We start from the raw sequence: 19,470 nt of genomic DNA, 5'->3' as shown, positions 1-19,470 counted from the left end.
TTAGATAGGGGAGTGTTTAGCTGGGCTGCATCAGTCCTTCCTTCAGGCACTCGTTTTATTTGCCTTTTTTATTTCGGGGTAATCCTGGGTGGGGATTTATTCCCTGTTGGGGGCAGGCGATTCAGGGTTTCGGCCGCTGATGTTTGCCTTAAAGTCGCCTCGAGCCCGGCACGCTCCAGAAGATAGGTAGGTAGGTAGGTTGTGGTATAGGAGGCTGGGGAAGCTGATTTAAATAGTCAATGTGTGTGTAGCCTCATATTTTGCCTGTTGGGTGATGTGATTTAAGTGAGTGTTGAACGTGTTTGTGTTTAGTATGGCCCCTTGGGTGGAGGGATTCCTCTCATACTGGTTCTAAATTAGATGCCAGGCTGAAAGTGAGGTTAGCTCGTCTTCAGGGGAGAAGGAGGGAGGGAGCTGGAGATCAGGAAGTTGGATGCAGACACAGCTTTCAGGATGCGTCAGCTGGAGCTGCAGACAGGTTCAGTTGGTACCTCTTCGGGTACAACAACCATTGTCAGGTTCTGTGCTGCTGTTGATTGTCTAGTTGGGGTAGCAACATTCAGCTGGTCCCTGTATTTCGTGAGTCGGAAGTGGAGATTTTCTTTGGTGCATTTGAGTGCATTGCTGCTGCTCTGCGCTGGCCAGAAGACGTGGGCCATACTTGTACAGTGCAAGCTAGTCGGCAAGGCTCAGGAGGCTTGCTCTTCTCTTTCTGTCGAGGATTGTATGTGTGGTGTGGCAAAGTGAAAGGTGCTGTTCTCAGGACATATGCGCGGTTGCCTGAGGCCGACAGGCAGCGTTTCCGCGGCCTGAAGAAAACGTCTGGCCAGACGTATGTGGACTTCGTGAGGGAGAAGAAAATCTTCTTTGACAGGTGGTGGTGTAGAGCTTGTAAAGCTGATGACTTACCTCAATGTGTGAACTAATGATGCTGGAGGAATTTAAAAACTGTGTACCAGAGCGTCTGTAGTTCATTTAAATGAGCAAAAAGTGTCTACCCTCAGCAGGCTGCCACTCTAGCAGATGAGTTTGCACTTACACATAAAAGCGTTTTATCCCAGCGTGATCCCCCTCATCAAGATGTGTGATTCCCCTCAGCGAGATTCTTACCATAGAGCTCGTGACACATACGTCTCCGTGCCAGTTTTCCACTTTCAGGTCCCAAGCCAGAAAAGCGTTGTTTTTGTTGTCATAACCCAGGTCATGTGATGGCAGACTGTGCAGCTTGGAAGAGGAAGCAGGCCGCCACTATGGCGGATGAGGAAGGGCTTGAGACCACACAGTGGTGTTTTGGCTCAGAGCGATTCTCCTCATCGTGATGGTTTCCGGAAAGCTCGTAACAGGCGTGCCACACATGCTCATTCTGCTTCTCTTCCAGGACCCAAGAAAAAGAGAGTGTGTTTCTTTTGTCTTGACCCTGGGCATCTAGAGGCAGAGTGTGTGTAGCTCGGAAGGAGCAGGTGGCAACTGCTCTGGAGAAGCCAAAAGACCGGCACCCGGTTGCGATGCGGCAGAGTGGTGAGGTGCAGTTACGTTCTGCATCCGTCTGTGACGGTAGTGTGGGTGTTCCATGTGATGTGTGTGTTCCATGTGAGTGTGTGATGTGTTGTTCCATGTGATGTGTGTGTTCCATGTGATGTGTGTGTTCCATGTGTGGGTGTGCCATGTGTTGTGTGTGTTCCATGTGATGTGTGTGTTCATGTGATGTGTGTTCCATGTGATGTGTGTGTTCCAGTGTTGTGTGTGTTCATGTGTTGTGTGTGTTCCAGTGTGTGTGTTCCATGTGATCCATGTTGTGTGTGTTTCCATGTGATGTGTGTGTTCCATGTGTGGTGTGTGTTCCATGTGATGTGTGTGTTCCATGTGATGTGTGTGTTCCATGTGTTGTGTGTGTTCCATGTGATGTGTGTGTTCCATGTGTGTGTGTGTTCCATGTGATGTGGTGTTCATGTGTTGTGTGTGTTCCATGTGTTGTGTGTGTTCCATGTGTGTGTGTGTTCCATGGTGTGTGGGTTCCATGTGATGTGTGTGTTGTGTGTGTTCCATGTGTGTGTGTGTTCCATGTGTTGTGTGTGTTCCATGTGATGTGTGTGTTCCATGTGTTGTGTGTGTTCCATGTGTTGTGTGTGTCCATGTTGTGTGTGTTCCATGTGTTGTGTGTGTTCCATGTGATGTGTGTGTTCCATGTGATGTGTGTGTTCCATGTGATGTGGTGTGTTCCATGTGATGTGTGTGTTCCATGTGTTGTGTGTGTTCCATGTGATGTGTGTGTTCCATGTGTGCGTGCGCGTGTGTCCATGTGATGTGTGTGTTCCATGTGTTGTGTGTGTTCCATGTGTTGTGTGTGTTCCATGTGATGTGTGTTCCATGTGATGTGTGTGTTCATGTGTTGTGTGTTTCCATGTGTTGTGTGTTTCCATGCATGTTGTGTGTGTTCCATGATGTGTGTGTTCCATGTGATGTGTGTGTTCCATGTGATGTGTGTGTTCCATGTGTTGTGTGTGTTCCATGTGTGTGTGTGTGTGTGTGTGTGTGTTCCATGTGTTGTGTGTGTTCCATGTGATGTGTGTGTTCCATGTGTTGTGTGTGTTCCATGTGATGTGTGTGTTCCATGTGTTGTGTGTGTTCCATGTGATGTGTGTGTTCCATGTGATGTGTGTGTTCCATGTGTTGTGTGTGTTCCATGTGATGTGTGTGTTCCATGTGATGTGTGTGTTCCATGTTGTGTGTTGTCCATGTGTTGTGTGTGTTCCATGTGATGTGTGGTTCATGTGATGTGTGTGTTCCATGTGTGTGTGTGTTCCATGTGTTGTGTGTGTTCCATGTGTTGTGTGTGTTCCATGTGTGTGTGTGTTCCATGTGATGTGTGTGTGTTCCATGTGTTGTGTGTGTTCCATGTGATGTGTGTGTTCCATGTGATGTGTGTGTTCCATGTGATGTGTGTGTTCCATGTGTGTGTGTTCCATGTGTTGTGTGTGTCCATGTGATGTGTGTGTTCCATGTGATGTGTGTGTTCCATGTGATGTGTGTTCCATGTGTTGTGTGTGTTCCATGTGATGTGTGTGGTCCATGTGTTGTGTGTGTTCCATGTGATGTGTGTGTTCCATGTTGTGTGTGTTCCATGTGATGTGTGTGTTCCATGTGATGTGTGTGTTCCATGTGATGTGTGTGTTCCATGTGTTGTGTGTGTTCCATGTGATGTGTGTGTTCCATGTGTTGTGTGTGTTCCATGTGATGTGTGTTCCATGTGTTGTGTGTGTTCCATGTGATGTGTGTGTTCCATGTGTTGTGTGTGTTCCAGTGTGTTGTGTGTTCCAGTGTTGTGTGTTGCCATGTGATGTGTGTGTTCCATGTGATGTGTGTGTTCCATGTGATGTGTGTGTTCCATGTGTTGTGTGTGTTCCATGTGATGTGTGTGTTCCATGTGTTGTGTGTGTTCCATGTGATGTGTGTGTTCCATGTGTGTGTGTGTGTTCCATGTGATGTGTGTGTCCATGTGATGTGTGTGTTCCATGTGTTGTGTGTGTTCCATGTGATGTGTGTGTTCCATGTGATGTGTGTGTTCCATGTGTTGTGTGTGTTCCATGTGTGTGTGTTCCATGTGTTGTGTGTGTTCATGTGTTGCTCCGGTGTTGGCTGCTGGTGAGCAGTATAAGGTGTGTTTTAGGGGGGGGTGTTACGTGCCGCAGTTGGTGCTTGTGTGTGTGTGTGCTTTGTGTGGGTGTCTCTCTCCCTCTGTTGTCTCCAGGTGCAGCCTCTCCCAGGTGCTCCCAATCCCCAATCAGCGCCTCCATAAAGGACCTGAGGAAGGCTGCAATCGTTCTCTCCTTCTCCTCTGGCTGCATGTGTGCAGCCTGTGTACGTGCTGTAGTGTCTCTGTGGGAGGCCTAGTTTAACTTGTGTACTGCTAATTGTTAGGAGATGTGCTCCAGTGTGTCTTTGTGTATTGTTTTACGTGAGTCTCTTTCTTTTGAAAGAAAGTTGTCCTTAGTTAATTACGTTTGTTTTGCAATTTGGCTAGTGAGCCTCTTTACTTTTTTATTAATTAAAACCTCACTTTGTGGCTTCAGCATTCAGTTTCCTCTCCTTTTTCTCTCGGCCGGTTATTTTGTGTGTTGTTACTTCCCTTTGTACCCCTAGATTTAGAAGGGAACGTAACAATTACAAACAGGATTGGTGACAAAGCGCAGCCCTGGCGGAGGCCAACTCTCACCGGAAATGGGTCCGACTTACTGCCGAGGACCCGGACACAGCTCTCGCTTTGGGAGTACAGAGATTGGATGGGCCCTGAGTAGGACCCCCTCACCTCATACTCCCTGCAGCACCTCCCACAGTAACTCCCTGTAGGGCTGTGCATCTTCACTGGTCTCACGATTCGATTCGATTACGATTATCCTGTCAACGATTCGATTCGGTTCGATATCCCGGTGCATCACGGTGCATCACGATTCATACCAATGCGTTGCATCCTCAATTTTCTATATTACTGCACATGGCTTATTTTTCATCAATGCCATACATGCAGTAAATACATATGAACTCTCTTTTTATTATTTAGAAAGTGCTTCAGAAATCAATAACATAAATGTCTTGACATTAATTTATAACCAAAATAAATTAATTGTATAGGTCTAGCCTCCGTGTGTGAAGTTGTTCCATCCTCAAAACAAAAAGCTAATGCTTCTGCAGTCTAGCTGCAGCTTCTAGCCACGGTCTTCTGTTAAGAAAGGACACTGAATGTCCTGAATGAGGCATCACACACAGGACTTGAGTCTGAACACAGCAGACAACAGGAGTATTTACAACAGCATATACAAACAAAAATAGTGCATGTGGGTGCACACTTACATTCTCTGTCTTACTGTTACATAAATCCCATGAATGTATGAGATTAAATTAGCTTCATTATATCTCAGTGATTAAGTGAATAACAAAGTTTCTATCGGGTCACTATCAGCATGTCACTCATTATTTTCAGGGAGGGGGCGGGGCTTGGAGGAACGGAGAGGAGACGGTGATCGCGGAAGCTTTTTTCCTCCTGCCTTCACAAACTTTACACACGTATATATCATCTGAAAATTGCTAGAGGACATTCATACTTTGCAATCCAAGACTTAATTAAATCCACCAAAAACCTGACATGATTGTAACGCGATTATTTCTGAAAAACATAATCCCTGTCACACTCCGTGTCGCTGCGGCTCTGACACGGAGTGATTGAGAGCGGGTCCTGCTGTCGGTTCTGGACTGGTGTTCTTGTGTTGGTGGATAAAGCAGACTGCTCCGGTGTTGCTATGCCGCTGTCACGTCTGTTCCCTGATCTCTGCGTCACCGACCGATTTGATATTAAAGTGACAGAAAAAATGTTATAGTAAAGCCGCGGCCGGAAAATCAGGAAGCAACGTTACCACTCTATAACCGATTATCTTCCGTCCCTGCATCGAGACCGAATCGTCCACGTCCGCATCGCAATGCATCGTAGAAAACGATTATTTTCAACACCCCTAACTCCCTGGGAACCCGGTTCATACGCCTTCTCCAAGTCTACAAAACACATGTAGGACCGGATAAGCGTACTCCCAGACCCCCTCCAGGATCCTTGCGAGAGTAAAAGCTGATCCGTCGTTCCACGACCAGGACGGAATCCGCATTGTTCCTCCTCAATCTGAGGTTCGACAGTCGGCCTGACCCTCCTTTCGAGTACCTTAGAGTGAACTTTCCCGGGGAGGCTGGTAGTGTGATGCCTCTGTAATTGGCACACACCCTCTGATCCCCCTTTTTGAAAAGGGGGACCACCACCCCGGTCTGCCCACTCCTTCGGTACTGTTTCCACGCAACGTTGATGAGACGGTCAACCATGACAGTCCCTTACTACCCAGAGCCTTCAGCATTCCTGGGCGGAATCTCATCCACCCCCGGGGCTTTGCCACTGTGGAGTTGTTTGACGACCTCCCCCCGGGAGATTGGTGTTGATCCCCCCGTCATACCCCAGCTCTGCCTCTAACATAGAGGGCGGAGTTGTCGGGGTTCAGGAGTTCCTCAAAGTGTTCCTTCCAACGCCCCAACTACTCCATCAGTTGAGGTCAACAACGTCCCATCCTTACTGTACACAGCTTCCCCCTCCTGAGGTGTCGGACAGTTTTCCAGAACAACTTTGGTGCCGCCCGAAAGTCCTTCTCCATGTCTTCTCCGAACTTCTCCCACACCCGCTGCTTTGCCTCGGCCACGGATGAGGCTGCTGCCCTTCGGGCCTGTCGGTACCTTGCAACTGCCTCGGGAGTCCCCCGGGATAACAAATCCCTGAAGGCCTCCTTCTTCAGTCGGACGGCTTCCCTGACCACCGGGGTCCACCAGGAGGTTCGAGGGTTACCGCCCCTTGAGGCACCTAAGACCTTGAGACCACAGCTCCCCGCCGCGGCTTCGGCAATAGAGGCTTGAACACCGCCCACTCTGGTTCAATGTCCCCAACCTCCACAGGAATGCCCGAAAAGCTCCGCCGGAGGTGCGAGTTGAAGGCCTCCTGAACTTGGGCCTCCTCCAGACGTTCCCAGTTCACCCGAACTACACGTTTGGGCTTACCAGGTCTATCCAGAGGCTTCCCCCGCCACTCGACCCAACTCACCAGATGGTGATCAGTTGACAACTCCGCCCCTCTCTTTACCCGAGTGTCCAAATCATACGGCCTCAGGTCCGATGACACGATAACGAAATCGATCATGGACCTTCTGCCTAGGGTGCTCTGGTACCACGTACACTTATGAGCCAGGGTTTCCGCTAGGATTTTTCTCGCCGGTCAAATGTCCGGGCAGAATTTATTTTACCGGACTAATTTGAAACTTACCGGTCATATTTCAATAATAATAATAAGAGTTGTGTAGCAGAGTTTCCGTTAGCAGGTAATTACCGGACTATGAGCAGATATGCTTCAGTTTAAAACTCAGTTCACGGGGCTCATTTTGATATGGCTTCAGTTTATAATCGTAACAGATCGAAAAATTCAGATTCATTTTTCAATAAATGATTCCACAAACAACAAACAACATAATTATTACATTCAAACAAACTACTTGTAGTAGATAACGTACATTATTCAGAAGTTTACATCAACTTTGAATAATAACACGGGAGAAACGGATCCTCTCTTTTCCCCCCCCCTCTCTCCTGACAGCCCGTCAGTTTCTCAAGCAGCTCCTGCAGCTCGCTAAACAGAGGGCGGGGCTTCAGGTGATCCTGCAGAGCTGCGTGTCTCGGTCAGACTCAGCAGCTGATCTGATCTCTCTCTCGCTCCGGTTACACTTCACTCGCGTTTATGTCCATATCGATCAGATCCAGCTCTCCTGATCGGCCTTTATAGAGAGCACCGATCAAACTATTAAGAGTGAATATCGGCCGATAATGACCGGCGGCCGATCGCTCGGAGCCTCCCTAATTATTACCAGACATTTTGACCGGCAGGTTTTGAATTTACCGGTTTTTTATAAATGTTACCAGCTAAAAACCGGTAATTACCGGCTAACGGAAACCCTGTTATGAGCATCCTTATGTTCGAACATGGTGTTTGTTATGGCCAATCCATGACTAGCACAGAAGTCCAGGAACAAACCACCACTCCGGTTCAGATCAGGGGGGCCGTTCCTCCCAATCACGCCCCTGCAAGTGTCTCCATCATTGCCCACATGTGCGTTGAAGTCTCCCAGCAAGACTAAAGAGTCCCCTTCAGGAGCCCCATACAGGACCCTCTCCAGGGTCTCCAAGAAGGCTGTATACTCTGAACTGCTGTTTGGTGCATAAGCACACACAACAGTCAGAGTTTCCCCCCCCCATAACCCCGCAGGGAGTTTCATACAAATACCTGGGTGTAATTATTGACCATCTGCTGTCATGGAAGGATCACATTGATTATCTGAGCAAAAGGACAAAACAAAGGATTTATTTTCTCCGCCGTCTCAGGTCTTTTGGCGCGAGCAGAGAAATTCTTCTGTTGTTCTTTACATCTGTAATCATGTCCATTCTGCAGTACTGCAATACTACCTGGTACAAATGTCTGTCGGCAGCGTTAAAATCAAAACTGCTCCACCTGTTAAAGATCTGCTCAAAGATCGTTGGTCCACCCGTCAGAGACTCTATGACTCAGCCTATCATAACAGCCCAGTGAGGCTGTCCAACCACATCATCTCCGACCCAAACCATGTTCTGAACAGAGAGTATGAACTGCTACCATCTGATCGGAGATACAGGGTCCCACCATTCAATAAAGTCAGACTGAAGCATCCTTTGTGCATCCGTCAGTCCTCACAGTAAACACAGAGCTGACCCCAGATCAGATGCACGCTGAAGGCTCTTTGAGCATGTTTTTCTCTCACTGATTGTGCTGTTATGTTAAATGTTTGTGTTTCATGTATTTGTGTATGCATATTTGTCTGTTGATGTTGGACATGGAGCTGCTGTGACGCAAGTCAAATTTCAGACTTGATCTGACAATAAAGTAATATCGTATCGTATCGTAGGCGTAGGGAGGCGACCCTCTCGTCCACTGGGGTAAACTCCAACAACGAATAAATGTGTCACATGTCTTATTGTATGAATGCACTCACAATGTCACTGTGCCCAACAGCTGGCAGCAGGACTGATAGATGTTCTGATTTCTCCCTGCTCATTGGAGCTCCTCTGATACAGTATATCCAGACTCTCAATAATTAAGGAACCTGAGCAGGGGCAAAGGTCATCTCTGCTTATGCTTTTAAGCTTTTCATCTCTTTGCAAAAAAGGTTGATCTTTACAGTCAAGTGTAAGATAATATTTTAGACAGCAAAGACTCTCTAAAAGCAGAAAGGAAAGGTCAAACATCGGACCCGCTGGATGAGATGCGTTCACTTTCTTTAGTCAGCTGAGGAGTTAGGATTCCTCTTGATTGAAGTCTTAAATCACAGCTGGAGCGACTTTCAACCTTTGACCTTGCCTCCGACTGAACTATTATGAGACATTTTGAAAGGAACAGAGACAACAATTGGGAACATGTCTGTTTGCTGTCTGATCCAGAGTCAGATGAAAACAGAAACAATGAATCTGAGCCCACCACTGCTTCAGGTCCAGGAGGCTTCAATGATATACACAGAAGTGAAGTATGTCTTATTGGATCCTTATGTATGATATTTTACACAGAAGTTAATAGACCATCTGATGCTTTTCCTGGTGGTTTAGTTGACAGATGTTAAATAGGGAAATAGTAGAGTTCATTAGGCTACATGATAACTTACAAATATTTAATTTAGATTTGTTAAAGCTTTTAATAATATGTTTTATTTAAGCTAGCAATTCCCTCTCAGTGTGCTAAACCCCAACACAGAGCTCTCTCTATTCTTGATACACACAGATGACTCGTGGTTCTTCTTTTGTTTCAGAACAGGTATGTTTCCCAAAGTGATGGGCTGTGGTTATAACAACACCCTTCCTCTCTGTAATACATCTGTCTGTCATTCTGCCTGACTACATGTGAGGCTGCCAGTCATTCGGGGACACACAAGTACATGAAACATCATTGCTGATGAGAAGCACACACTAGCTAGCAGGAGCAGGGTGTTCAGGCTGAGCCTCAGGACAATGGAATACATTAGCACAGGGAGGGGCTTGGAAAGAACAGAGCTGGTGCAGTTATGCTGCTGCTGTATAGGTTATGATCAGATATCCAAAAACAACCTGTGTAGTGTGTGTTGTCAGGAAGTGATGAGGGTTTACAGCTGAACACTCACACACATGCACAGGTTTACACCACTAGTCCCCCTTAACATCCCTAGTACACCTCTTTGTTTTTTACCAGCCTTCCTTCCTCCTCTGCAGACCGGCCCTGTTACAGCAAACATGTCCCTGCAGCGCTCAAGGACAAACTGAAGAGAGCACACTGTGCCAGGACAACACTATACATTATATACACCACGTGTGTGTGTGTGTGTGTGTGTGTGTGTGTGTGTGTGTGTGTGTGTGTGTGTGTGTGTGTGTGTGTGTGTGTGTGTGTGTGTGTGTGTGTGTGTGTGTGTGTGTGTGTGTGTGTGTGTGTGTGTGTGTGTGTGTGTGTGCGCATCTAGGTGACGCACATCTCCTAGTCGACCATATGGAAGTGGAGGAAGGGAATGGACAAATCTCGCTAGGACAGTTGACACAGCATAGATGCTAGGCCACACACCAACACTTACAAATACACATAGAAACACGTGCACACGAACACAGACACACACACACACACACACACACACACACACACACACACACACACACACACACACACACACACACACACACACACACACACACACACACACACACACACACACACACACACACACAACACACACACACACACACACACACAGTGTGTGGGGTTGTTTGAGTGGTAATGAGGCAGGAGTGGGAAGACGGCTGGTGAGCCTCCCACTGCCTTATGCTAGGGGAGTTATTGAGCTCGCTGGTGAAATGAAACACACACACACACACACACACACACACACACACACACACACACACACACACACACACACACACACACACACACACACACACACTCCTCCTGTGAGCAACACTGAATATCCCTAATTTATTAACATTAGGAAATGCAAGAAAAATGTGGGAATAAAGGAGCAGTCTAGAACGGACAGAGGGAAAACTAATGAAGCTATAGTTTAGTGGGTAAAGCAAGAGGAAGAGCACTTTGGATGATCTCGTTATATATATATATATATATATATATATATATCTCTCGCTGTTAGAGGAAGCAGGTGTGGACAAATGTCTTAAAATCAGTAATATTACATGCTGGAATAAACAATAAATAAAGGATTTAATCAAATCAAGTTTTATTTATATAGCACATTTTTAAACGATGTTTGGTGGAGCCAAAGTGCTGTACATATAATAAAAATAGCCTACAGTAGAGACACCTTACAGCAAATACAACAGCACAGATTGTTCAGAATATCAGTATGAGAAAAACGACACCCTCTGTCCTTAGACCCTCTGTCCTCAGACCCTCTGTCCTCAGACCCTCTGTCCTTAGACCCTCTGTCCTCAGACCCTCACATCGTACAAGGAAAAACTTCCAGAGAAAACCCACAGTTTAAGGGGAACATGGGAGAAACCTCAGGGAGAGCAGCAGAGGAGGGATCCCTCTCCAGGACGGACAGACGTGCAATAGATGCCGTGTGTAAATCGAAAAGATAATACATTTACAACATATAGACCGAATGTTAGGAAATGCATGTGTCTGTAATGAGAAGATCCACGAGGATGTACATTTTTTTTTTTTTAAATCCTGTGGAAGCCATCAGGGAAGCAGCACGACGAGACCCAGGCAGGACCGCAGAGACAGGTTCAGCCACGACCCGAAGTCCACGACTTAATCCAGAACTCAGGATAGAGGATCCAGGACACAGGACTACAGCAAACATGATCAGCCTCGACTCCGGATCCCGGCGTAGATATAGACACAAAACAAGAACATTTGGGGGAGGCTGGGTTAATCGGAACAAGAGAATACACAGACAGACAGACAGAAGAACAAGCACTCCCTTAGGAAAGGTTGAGGGAAAAGGGAAGCAAGTAAGAGAGTAAGAAACATAGGTGGAGAGGCACACTCAGGGAACAAGGTCCCCACTGGAGCCTTAGTTGGAATTGGTGAGAGGTAAGGAGGTACGCTGTGACTACGGCATAACACTCCCCGGCCTGAATAAGCCACTCTGCAAACCTGTTTCCCTCTAATGAATCCTCGAGAGGTCAGAGAGGGGAAAGGTTTTGGATAAAGAGAGGATAAAAAGAATAGATTACAGGAGTAGAGAGTATGAGAAGTAGAGAGAGAACATATTTTGAAGAATGAGAAGTAGTAATAACCTTAGTTTTAAATATAAGAATATAAGATCCAAAATGTAGGTGAAGAGGCACAGCGTATCTACGTCAAAGCACTCTCATTAGATTATTCTATCAACTATAAGCTTAATCAAAAGGAAGGTCTTAAGCGTACTCTTAAAACGGATAGGCTGTCCGCCACCCGAACACAAACTGGAAGCTGATTCCACAAAAGTGGAGCTTGATAAGAAAAGGCTAGAAGGCCAGAGAGAAGAAGTGCCAGCCCATTTAGGGCTTTGAAAACAAATAAAAGGAGTTTAAAATCTATTCTGACCCGAACTGGAAGCCGGTGCAGTGAGGCCAGAATTGGGGTGATATGGTCACGCTTTTTATGGCCAGTAAGAAGACGTGCAGCTGCATTCTGAACTAGCTGGAGGCGTCTAATTGAGGCCTGGTCCATACCCACATACAGAGCATTGCAGTAATCCAGTCTCGAGGTAACAAAGGCGTTAATAACCCTTTCTCTGTCTTTAAAAGATAAAAACTACTTGTTCTTAGCCAATAGTCGTATTTAAAAAAAGCAGGTCTTGACTACGGTGCTGACCTGCTTATCAAATGTAAAAGTGCTATTGAAGGTCACTCCAAGGTTCGTGACAGAGGGGAGAATGTTTTCATTGAGGGAGCCCAGAATATCAACCGGAGAGGCTGGAGGTCGGGGTCCAAAAAAGATGACCTCAGTCTTGCTCTCGTTGAGGGACGTTTTGGCTCAGCCAGGATTGAATCTCTGTTAAGCAGTCCTTCAACTGCTGTAATGAGTTGGCATTTTGATTGAGAGGCAGATAGATCTGTACATCGTCAGCGTAGCAGTGGAAGGGGATGTTGTGTTTTGTGAGAATTTAACCTAGAAATGTACAGTAGAAAAAGGATGGGGCCCAGAATCGAGCCTTGGGGAACCCCACAGGTAAGAGGGGCTTTGGCAGAGGAGAAGGCACCTAGCTGCACTGAGAAGCTACGGTCCGTCAGGTAAGACCTAAACCATGCAAGAGCAAAGCCTGTAATACCTGCAGACTGTTCAAGCCGTGACAACAGGATACTATGGTCCACAGTGTCAAAGGCAGCAGTTAAGTCTAACAGCACCAGAACAGCTGGGCTGTCTGAATCGGCGGCTAAGAGCAGATCATTAAAAACTCTTAAAAGGGCTGTTTTAGTGCTGTGCATAGGTTTAAAGCCAGACTGACATTTTTCGTGGATGCCATGCGTGGTTAAAAGCGACTGCAGCTGGACGTAGACTACTCGCTCCAGGCCTTTAGATAAAAATGGTAGCTAGGAGATGGGCCTGAAATTTGCGAGAATGGAGGGTTCGAGATTTTTCTTTTTAAGTAGTGGCTTAACCACGGCATGTTTGAAGGCAGCTGGGACACATCCTGAGCTAAGAGAGGTGTTTATAAGTAATAAAATACTTGCTCCAACTTTCAAGGTGCTTGACTACATCCGAGAGAGAAGAGAGGGATACAGGCTCAAAGTGGTCGAGGACAGCAGGGCACAGAAAGGGAGCAGGATCTGGGGTAGTGTGGGCTAGCCTAAGAGCAAATACTTTTTCGATACAAAATGTAAGAAATGTATCGCAGAGAGTAGTTGATGGCACAATTGGAGAAGCATCACAAGGATTAATGATCGAGTTGAGGACATTAAAAATAACCTGAGGTTTATGGCTGTTTTTGGAGATTAACAGAGAAATGTGCTCCGTTTTGGCTGCTTTGACTGCCGTCTGGGAGTCGGAAAGGCAAGCACGAAGGATTTCTAAGGAGATTTCTTTTTCCATTTTCTCTCTGCACGCCTACAAGCGCGTCTGAGAGCACGAGTAAAGTCATTGAGCCACGGCTCTGAGAGAACTTTGTTGCGTCTCAGCGTAAAAGGAGCAACGGAATCCAGTATTAGTGTGCATGTCGAGTCAAACATGGAGATAAGCTCATCAGCACTAAGAGCACAGTTCACCTCTAATTTACAAATCAGAGAAGCATTAAAAACATCTGAGAACTGTGAGGCAGTCAATGGGTTAATCGAACGCAGACGACGCGCAGGGGCACGTGATTCGACTCCTGCGGAAGGGATCGAGGTTGTAAACAGAACCGGTAAATGGTCTGAGATACGCGTTCCTGCACAGATTTCATCCACAGATAGACAGGCCAAACGATAATACTAAGTCTAAGGTGTGTCCTTTATCGTGTGCAACTTCGAAATATTGCTGGACAAGTAATATAACTATAATGAACTACTGTACATGAAAACAACTATAGTTGATACAGTGAATGACTCAGGAGAGTTAGGTGCAGTGTTGCTGATCAGAGTGCCAGGACACAGTCGTCTTCATTAACAAGCACACGGTCCTAGGTGAACAGTTAAAGGCAGAGCCCTACCTCTGGAAGCCTCCGTGCCGTACGGCCCGCTGCTGTCCGTCAGGTCGGTCATCCAGGCGTCCTTCACTGCTGACTTAAAGACGTGGCGGTTGTCCAAACTCTGGATGGGCCTGAAGGTGCTGCGCAGATACTCCACTGACTTCACGTGGTCCTGCTGCTCTGTGGTGAAGATGGAGTAGAACGCTTCCAACTGGATGAAGAGAGAAGAGAAAACAGGAGAGAGTTAGTGTCGTGCACTTACTGTGGAGAGTACTGCATCCATCATACAGCAATGAAACGTTTTAACTCACTGCACACACAAAATATGAATGCAATGTAGACATCTAATTGGAATAAAGAAAGAGAACATAAACAATTGATAAATTACCGAGCCATCCCCAAAACCTTAGCAGAATACTTGAAGCATAATAATTACAACATATAAAGATCATATCAACACATGATGATCAGTGATGAAGATAAATAAATGCCCGTACAGAGAAGAGCAAGACCACTTTATTTAAAAATACATTAGTATTATTTAAATCAATACACTGAATTATATATATCAATAGACTCAATTATATGAATCCAGCAGCATTGTTGATTCAGCATGTTGTTCATTTCCATTTCCAGCTATACTCTCATTCTCTTTCCTGTGGGGACCTAAGTGAGAGGATCGATACCAGTCTCAAGCATGCAGGTTGTAGCAAGAGCCGAGAGATGATAAGCGCGGAGACTGGAAGCAGGACAAAACGTTCACTTTCTAAAAGTGATCCGTAAACAAACACATACAAAAATAACAATTAGTGGTTTGAGTGGGAGTGAATCGTTTGTGGATAAACAACGGCAGGAAGTCACTGCTCCCTGCTGCCATGTGCAAGTTATTCTAGTTACCTTTTAGTTGCCAAAAGGCATAACACCTACAAAACCCCTCCACGACCAGAACCCAGGGTATATTAGGAATACAGTGACACATGTATCGCAGGGAGTTGAATACAAGCATAAGGGAATGTGGTCTGGATAGAGTAAAGATAGAAGACACCTAATTATGATACACAATGTGCGATAATTACATGGATTGTTGCATGATTGTGAGCATTCTGAAAAAGCGGCATTGGAGTCACATTTCAGTCCTAAACCCTATCATTTATTCAATCATGTGTCTGATCCAGAACCGGCGGTGAAGAGGCCCTGAGCGTTCTGATCCAAAGGTCTCTCGCAGAGCAGATGTTTGAATCTGTGAACTGACAGCCACTCAGACCTATGCCTTCAGGTCCTGGTGGCCTGTGTGACTGAAGTGCTGTCCCAAGGGATAAGTGTGTTTTCAGAGTTCTGATTGCATATTCATTTGTGCCAGTGTGTGTTTCTTTTATTTGTATTAGTTGCAGGCATAAAGCAACCACAGTCAAACTCCGAATGGCCCAGCACACAGTGTTGGGGTTGTCCAAGTCCTTTAAACAGTCAGTGTTGTGATAAACACTTCAAGATAAAGATTTGTAACAAGTAGTGTTGTCCTATTATTTGCATTAACTGCATCCATGCCAAACGAGTACAAAAGCTTGGCCCATCAGCAGTCAAGATCCAGCAAATCGAGTTTATAAAATATTATATTTTTTCTAGATATTTTTAAATATCTAAAACACACTGGGCCAACTCTGGGGGCCACATGTGACTCAAAGCCACCAGCAAAGAGATTGTTCTTCGGACACAACTGGATACATTGACAACACTCAGTCAAATCAAACAATGATGGCGTGGCCAAAGCGTTTGAACTTATAGTCACATTTGGCTCGGATTTGCTGAATCCTTGGTTGTGTTTTTAAATGAGGTAGCACCTCTGGAAGGACAGATGTGGCTTCCATAATTAGATGTTGTTGTTGTTTGTTTTGCTGTTTAAGCTGTGATTGGTAAAACGTAGTGTCTGACACGCTGAAACGGTTCCACATTTTAAAATGCTGCCATGTTTTCAAGCTGTGAACATTTTGTGCTGCGTTGGGTAGATGTTGAAGTTGGCCTCTTTCTGCATGTTGCCATTTGTCAAATACGTGCTGGGTGGCAGGACGTGCGACCAGACATGGATTTGCTCTGTGTGTCATCTTTCTGTCTGTGTTGGCAGATGGATACTCTGTACAATGTGTTTGGAAGCAATTCACACAGAGAAACAGCTTGTGAGAGAGAGTGTTGGAAAGAGGGGGTGGAGTGTGGCAGATTTAGTTTCAGGAAGGTACATGTCGGAGAGGGGATATCCAAGGACAGCAAAGCCTTCCCGTGACTCTTTGTGCTGAACAACATCAGGTGCTCTCACATTGAAAACAGAAGCTAAGCCACAGCAGAATGAGGGAGGAGTGCATTTTGAATAGATTGTCCTTGACTTGTAGTATGTTTGGACCTAGTGACTGCGCCATCTCCTACTCCACCAGCAGTTCAACCAACAACTTCACTGACAGAATGAGCCACCAAGCCAGAGCAAAGCAAATACATGACATGGATTAAAGTGAAAAGACGGCTAATAGCCTTTAGATGAAAGACGTACATCTAAATGTTTCAAAAACAAGACAGACCGTCTATGTATTCTTTTTTTATTATTACATCCATTTTGAATCCATGAATCACTTCCCACAGCAGCTGCAGCAGTTTAGTGTAGTGAAGGCCTTTTACTCTGATGCAAACTGTGTTTGGAATCCTCTGGGGACCATGAATATTCAAACCAAATGGAATGGAAGTGTGGACAGTAGGTGTTGAGATATCTTGGTTTGAAACAAACTGTGATGCTTGGATAAGCCAACAATCTTCCCCGTTGTTATAGAATAATAAAATAATAGCGGATGAGAAAGTCAGCCAGTGTTTTTTCCTGAGCAGAATGTGATTGCAGCAAATCCTATTCCCAAGCCCCCCAGGCTGCTGCAACACCAATGTGAAGCGCACATTAAACATCCGCCTGCCGGCCCTGTTGACCAGCTTTAGGGGTGACTTTCTGAGACGATGAAAGTCAAATCTGCGTCAAAGCAAAGGATTAATACGAAAAAAGCCCTAATTTGATTCCACTGTTTACAGAACCGTAGCAAGCCCTCAGGGTTTAGGCTGGACAAAGACTGAAGATGGAGGTAACGCTGCACAACTGCAGGAGAAAACACAAACGCATGCACATCTCTTTAGCCTTCCTTTGTGTTAGCTCTGTCGTGCTGCCCAGGGGTAGCTCTGCTTCCCAGGGGTAGCTCTGCTGCCCAGGGGTAGCTCTGCTTCCCAGGGGTAGCTCTGCTTCCCAGGGGTAGCTCTGCTTCCCAGGGGTAGCTCTGCTGCCCAGGGGTAGCTCTGCTGCCCAGGGGTAGCTCTGCTCTAGTTTCCACTTAAGGTATAGGTTACAGCTTTAAATGAAGGATGTGGGCGGGGGGCTGAGTAACCAGGGTTCCGTTCTGGTAACAGTGTTCCAATACAGCTAATATATGGATATATATGAAGATGCTGATTAGACAGCATGATTATTGCACAGGTGTGCCTTAGGCTGGCCACAATAAAAGGCCACTCTGAAACGTGCAGTTTTGCTTTATTGGGGGGGGTCTGGGGGGGTCCGAAAACCAGTCAGTATCTGGTATGAGGGGTAGGGGTAGGGGTAGGGTTAGGGTAATGTTGTGAATCGAGTGGCCTGTGGTCGTCGTCCATAACATACGCCTGCCCATACCATAACCCCACCACCACCATGGGCCACTCGATTCACAACAGCACCCTAATCGACTTTCGCAGCAGACTGTGTGTGTGTAAGTATGATTTTGGCATTATGGCCTGGCTCAAATCTGAGTTTCTCCTCACACAGTCGACTGCAAGGAAAACAGCGCCGAGCATCTTCAGCCCTTCCTCCACCTCAGGATCAGATGTGAGGAAGTGTGAACACCACAGATCAGCCTCACACCAGCATGCTGTGACTCACATCCAGCCTCCAATCTGAGTTGACATCACTGTATTATCAGAGCATACAGCCTTGGTTACAGCATAAATGGAAGTTCTCTGACAGAAGGCAGATTATAGGCTGCTTGTATGTGTTGCTATGGTAACATAACCTATCCTAGAAACAGGGAGACAGTAGATGTCTGTGCATTGACTTACCACTTTTTTAAAGATAAAGTGCCGGACAGGCCTTGATTAGTTTGAATGCAGACGGATTTAAAACATTATTTTGTATTATTTGTATTCCACACATGGCAGTTTTTTATAGCGCATGGTGGAAATGAGCAGCGAGAAGAACATCTTATCTTACCTGCCCCTTCTTACAAAAAAAGAACAGAGAAAAAAGAAATAACCATTAAGAAATAAAATAAAAGCAATATTCTTTCAGTCACAGTTGCTTACAAATACTGAAACATAAAACCAGAACACAATCAAAAGTCAACTTCATACTGTCTAAATATGCTTTCTTTATACATTTTCCTAAACATAAACATTTTCTTACAGCCCTTTAAATCATTCGGCAAATAATTCCACTTCTTTACGCCAGAGACACACATCTGCTTTAAAGTAGTACGTGCAAACTGATGCTGAACATTACATTTCCTCTATGATGCTCATCCTCTGAAATAAAAACAAATTTGTTTTGTATATATTCTGTTTTTTGCCTTATGCATAACTAAAGCCGTCTGCAATTCTATTACATCTTTAAATGTTAACAGCCTTGACTCAATAACTAGTTTATTTGTTTGTTCTCTAGGTTGTACATTATGCATATTTCTCACAGCTTTTTTCTGTAATGTAAATAAAGGTTCATTCTCAATTACGTTTAGCTAGAAACGTATTTTCTCCCACGTTACGTTTCTTATGTACGTATCTTAAATACGTTTATTTTCTACATATCTTTGCCATTTATTGTCTTGCTTATAATAATGATAATGGTCATTTATAAATATCATTTTAGAGCACACATTTGAAATCAGTAGGTGAGGCTGTAATTTCGCCAGCTGTTACTCTCATGAGCGAGGCAGAACATAATAGTTTTTAACAGCCAAAAAGCTGCTGTGTCGTTTATTGCACCTCAAACATTAAAACACATCCAGAGTTACGTGTTTCTGAACTTCCTCTAAGAAGAAAGGACAGTAGAAGAGCTCTGTGGCTTCAGGCTTGATCGCCGTTCAGCGTTGGTTTCCCCAAAAGTGGGCGGGGCTGTAAAGTGACGTACATTTTACTCTCATCTATTATTCAAAACCATTCTATTTATTCTAACGTAAATTACATGCCAGTGTTTTATCTTTTT

The 19,470-nt window shown here is 45.3% G+C and overlaps 1 protein-coding gene across 1 annotated transcript in view; it reads right to left on the bottom strand.

Moving 5' to 3' along the window:
* Nucleotides 1–19,470, bottom strand: part of LOC117446707 (receptor-type tyrosine-protein phosphatase gamma-like) — a 673,776-nt gene that overhangs the window by 116,207 nt on the left and 538,099 nt on the right. The window contains 1 exon segment of the mRNA XM_034083054.1: nucleotides 14,250–14,439. Within this exon segment, the coding sequence (XP_033938945.1) occupies nucleotides 14,250–14,439 (190 nt within the window).

Source organism: Pseudochaenichthys georgianus, chromosome 5, assembly GCF_902827115.2.
Source record: "Pseudochaenichthys georgianus chromosome 5, fPseGeo1.2, whole genome shotgun sequence".
NCBI classification, from domain to species: Eukaryota; Metazoa; Chordata; class Actinopteri; order Perciformes; family Channichthyidae; genus Pseudochaenichthys; species Pseudochaenichthys georgianus.
This window is presented reverse-complemented; position numbering and strand designations above follow the sequence as displayed.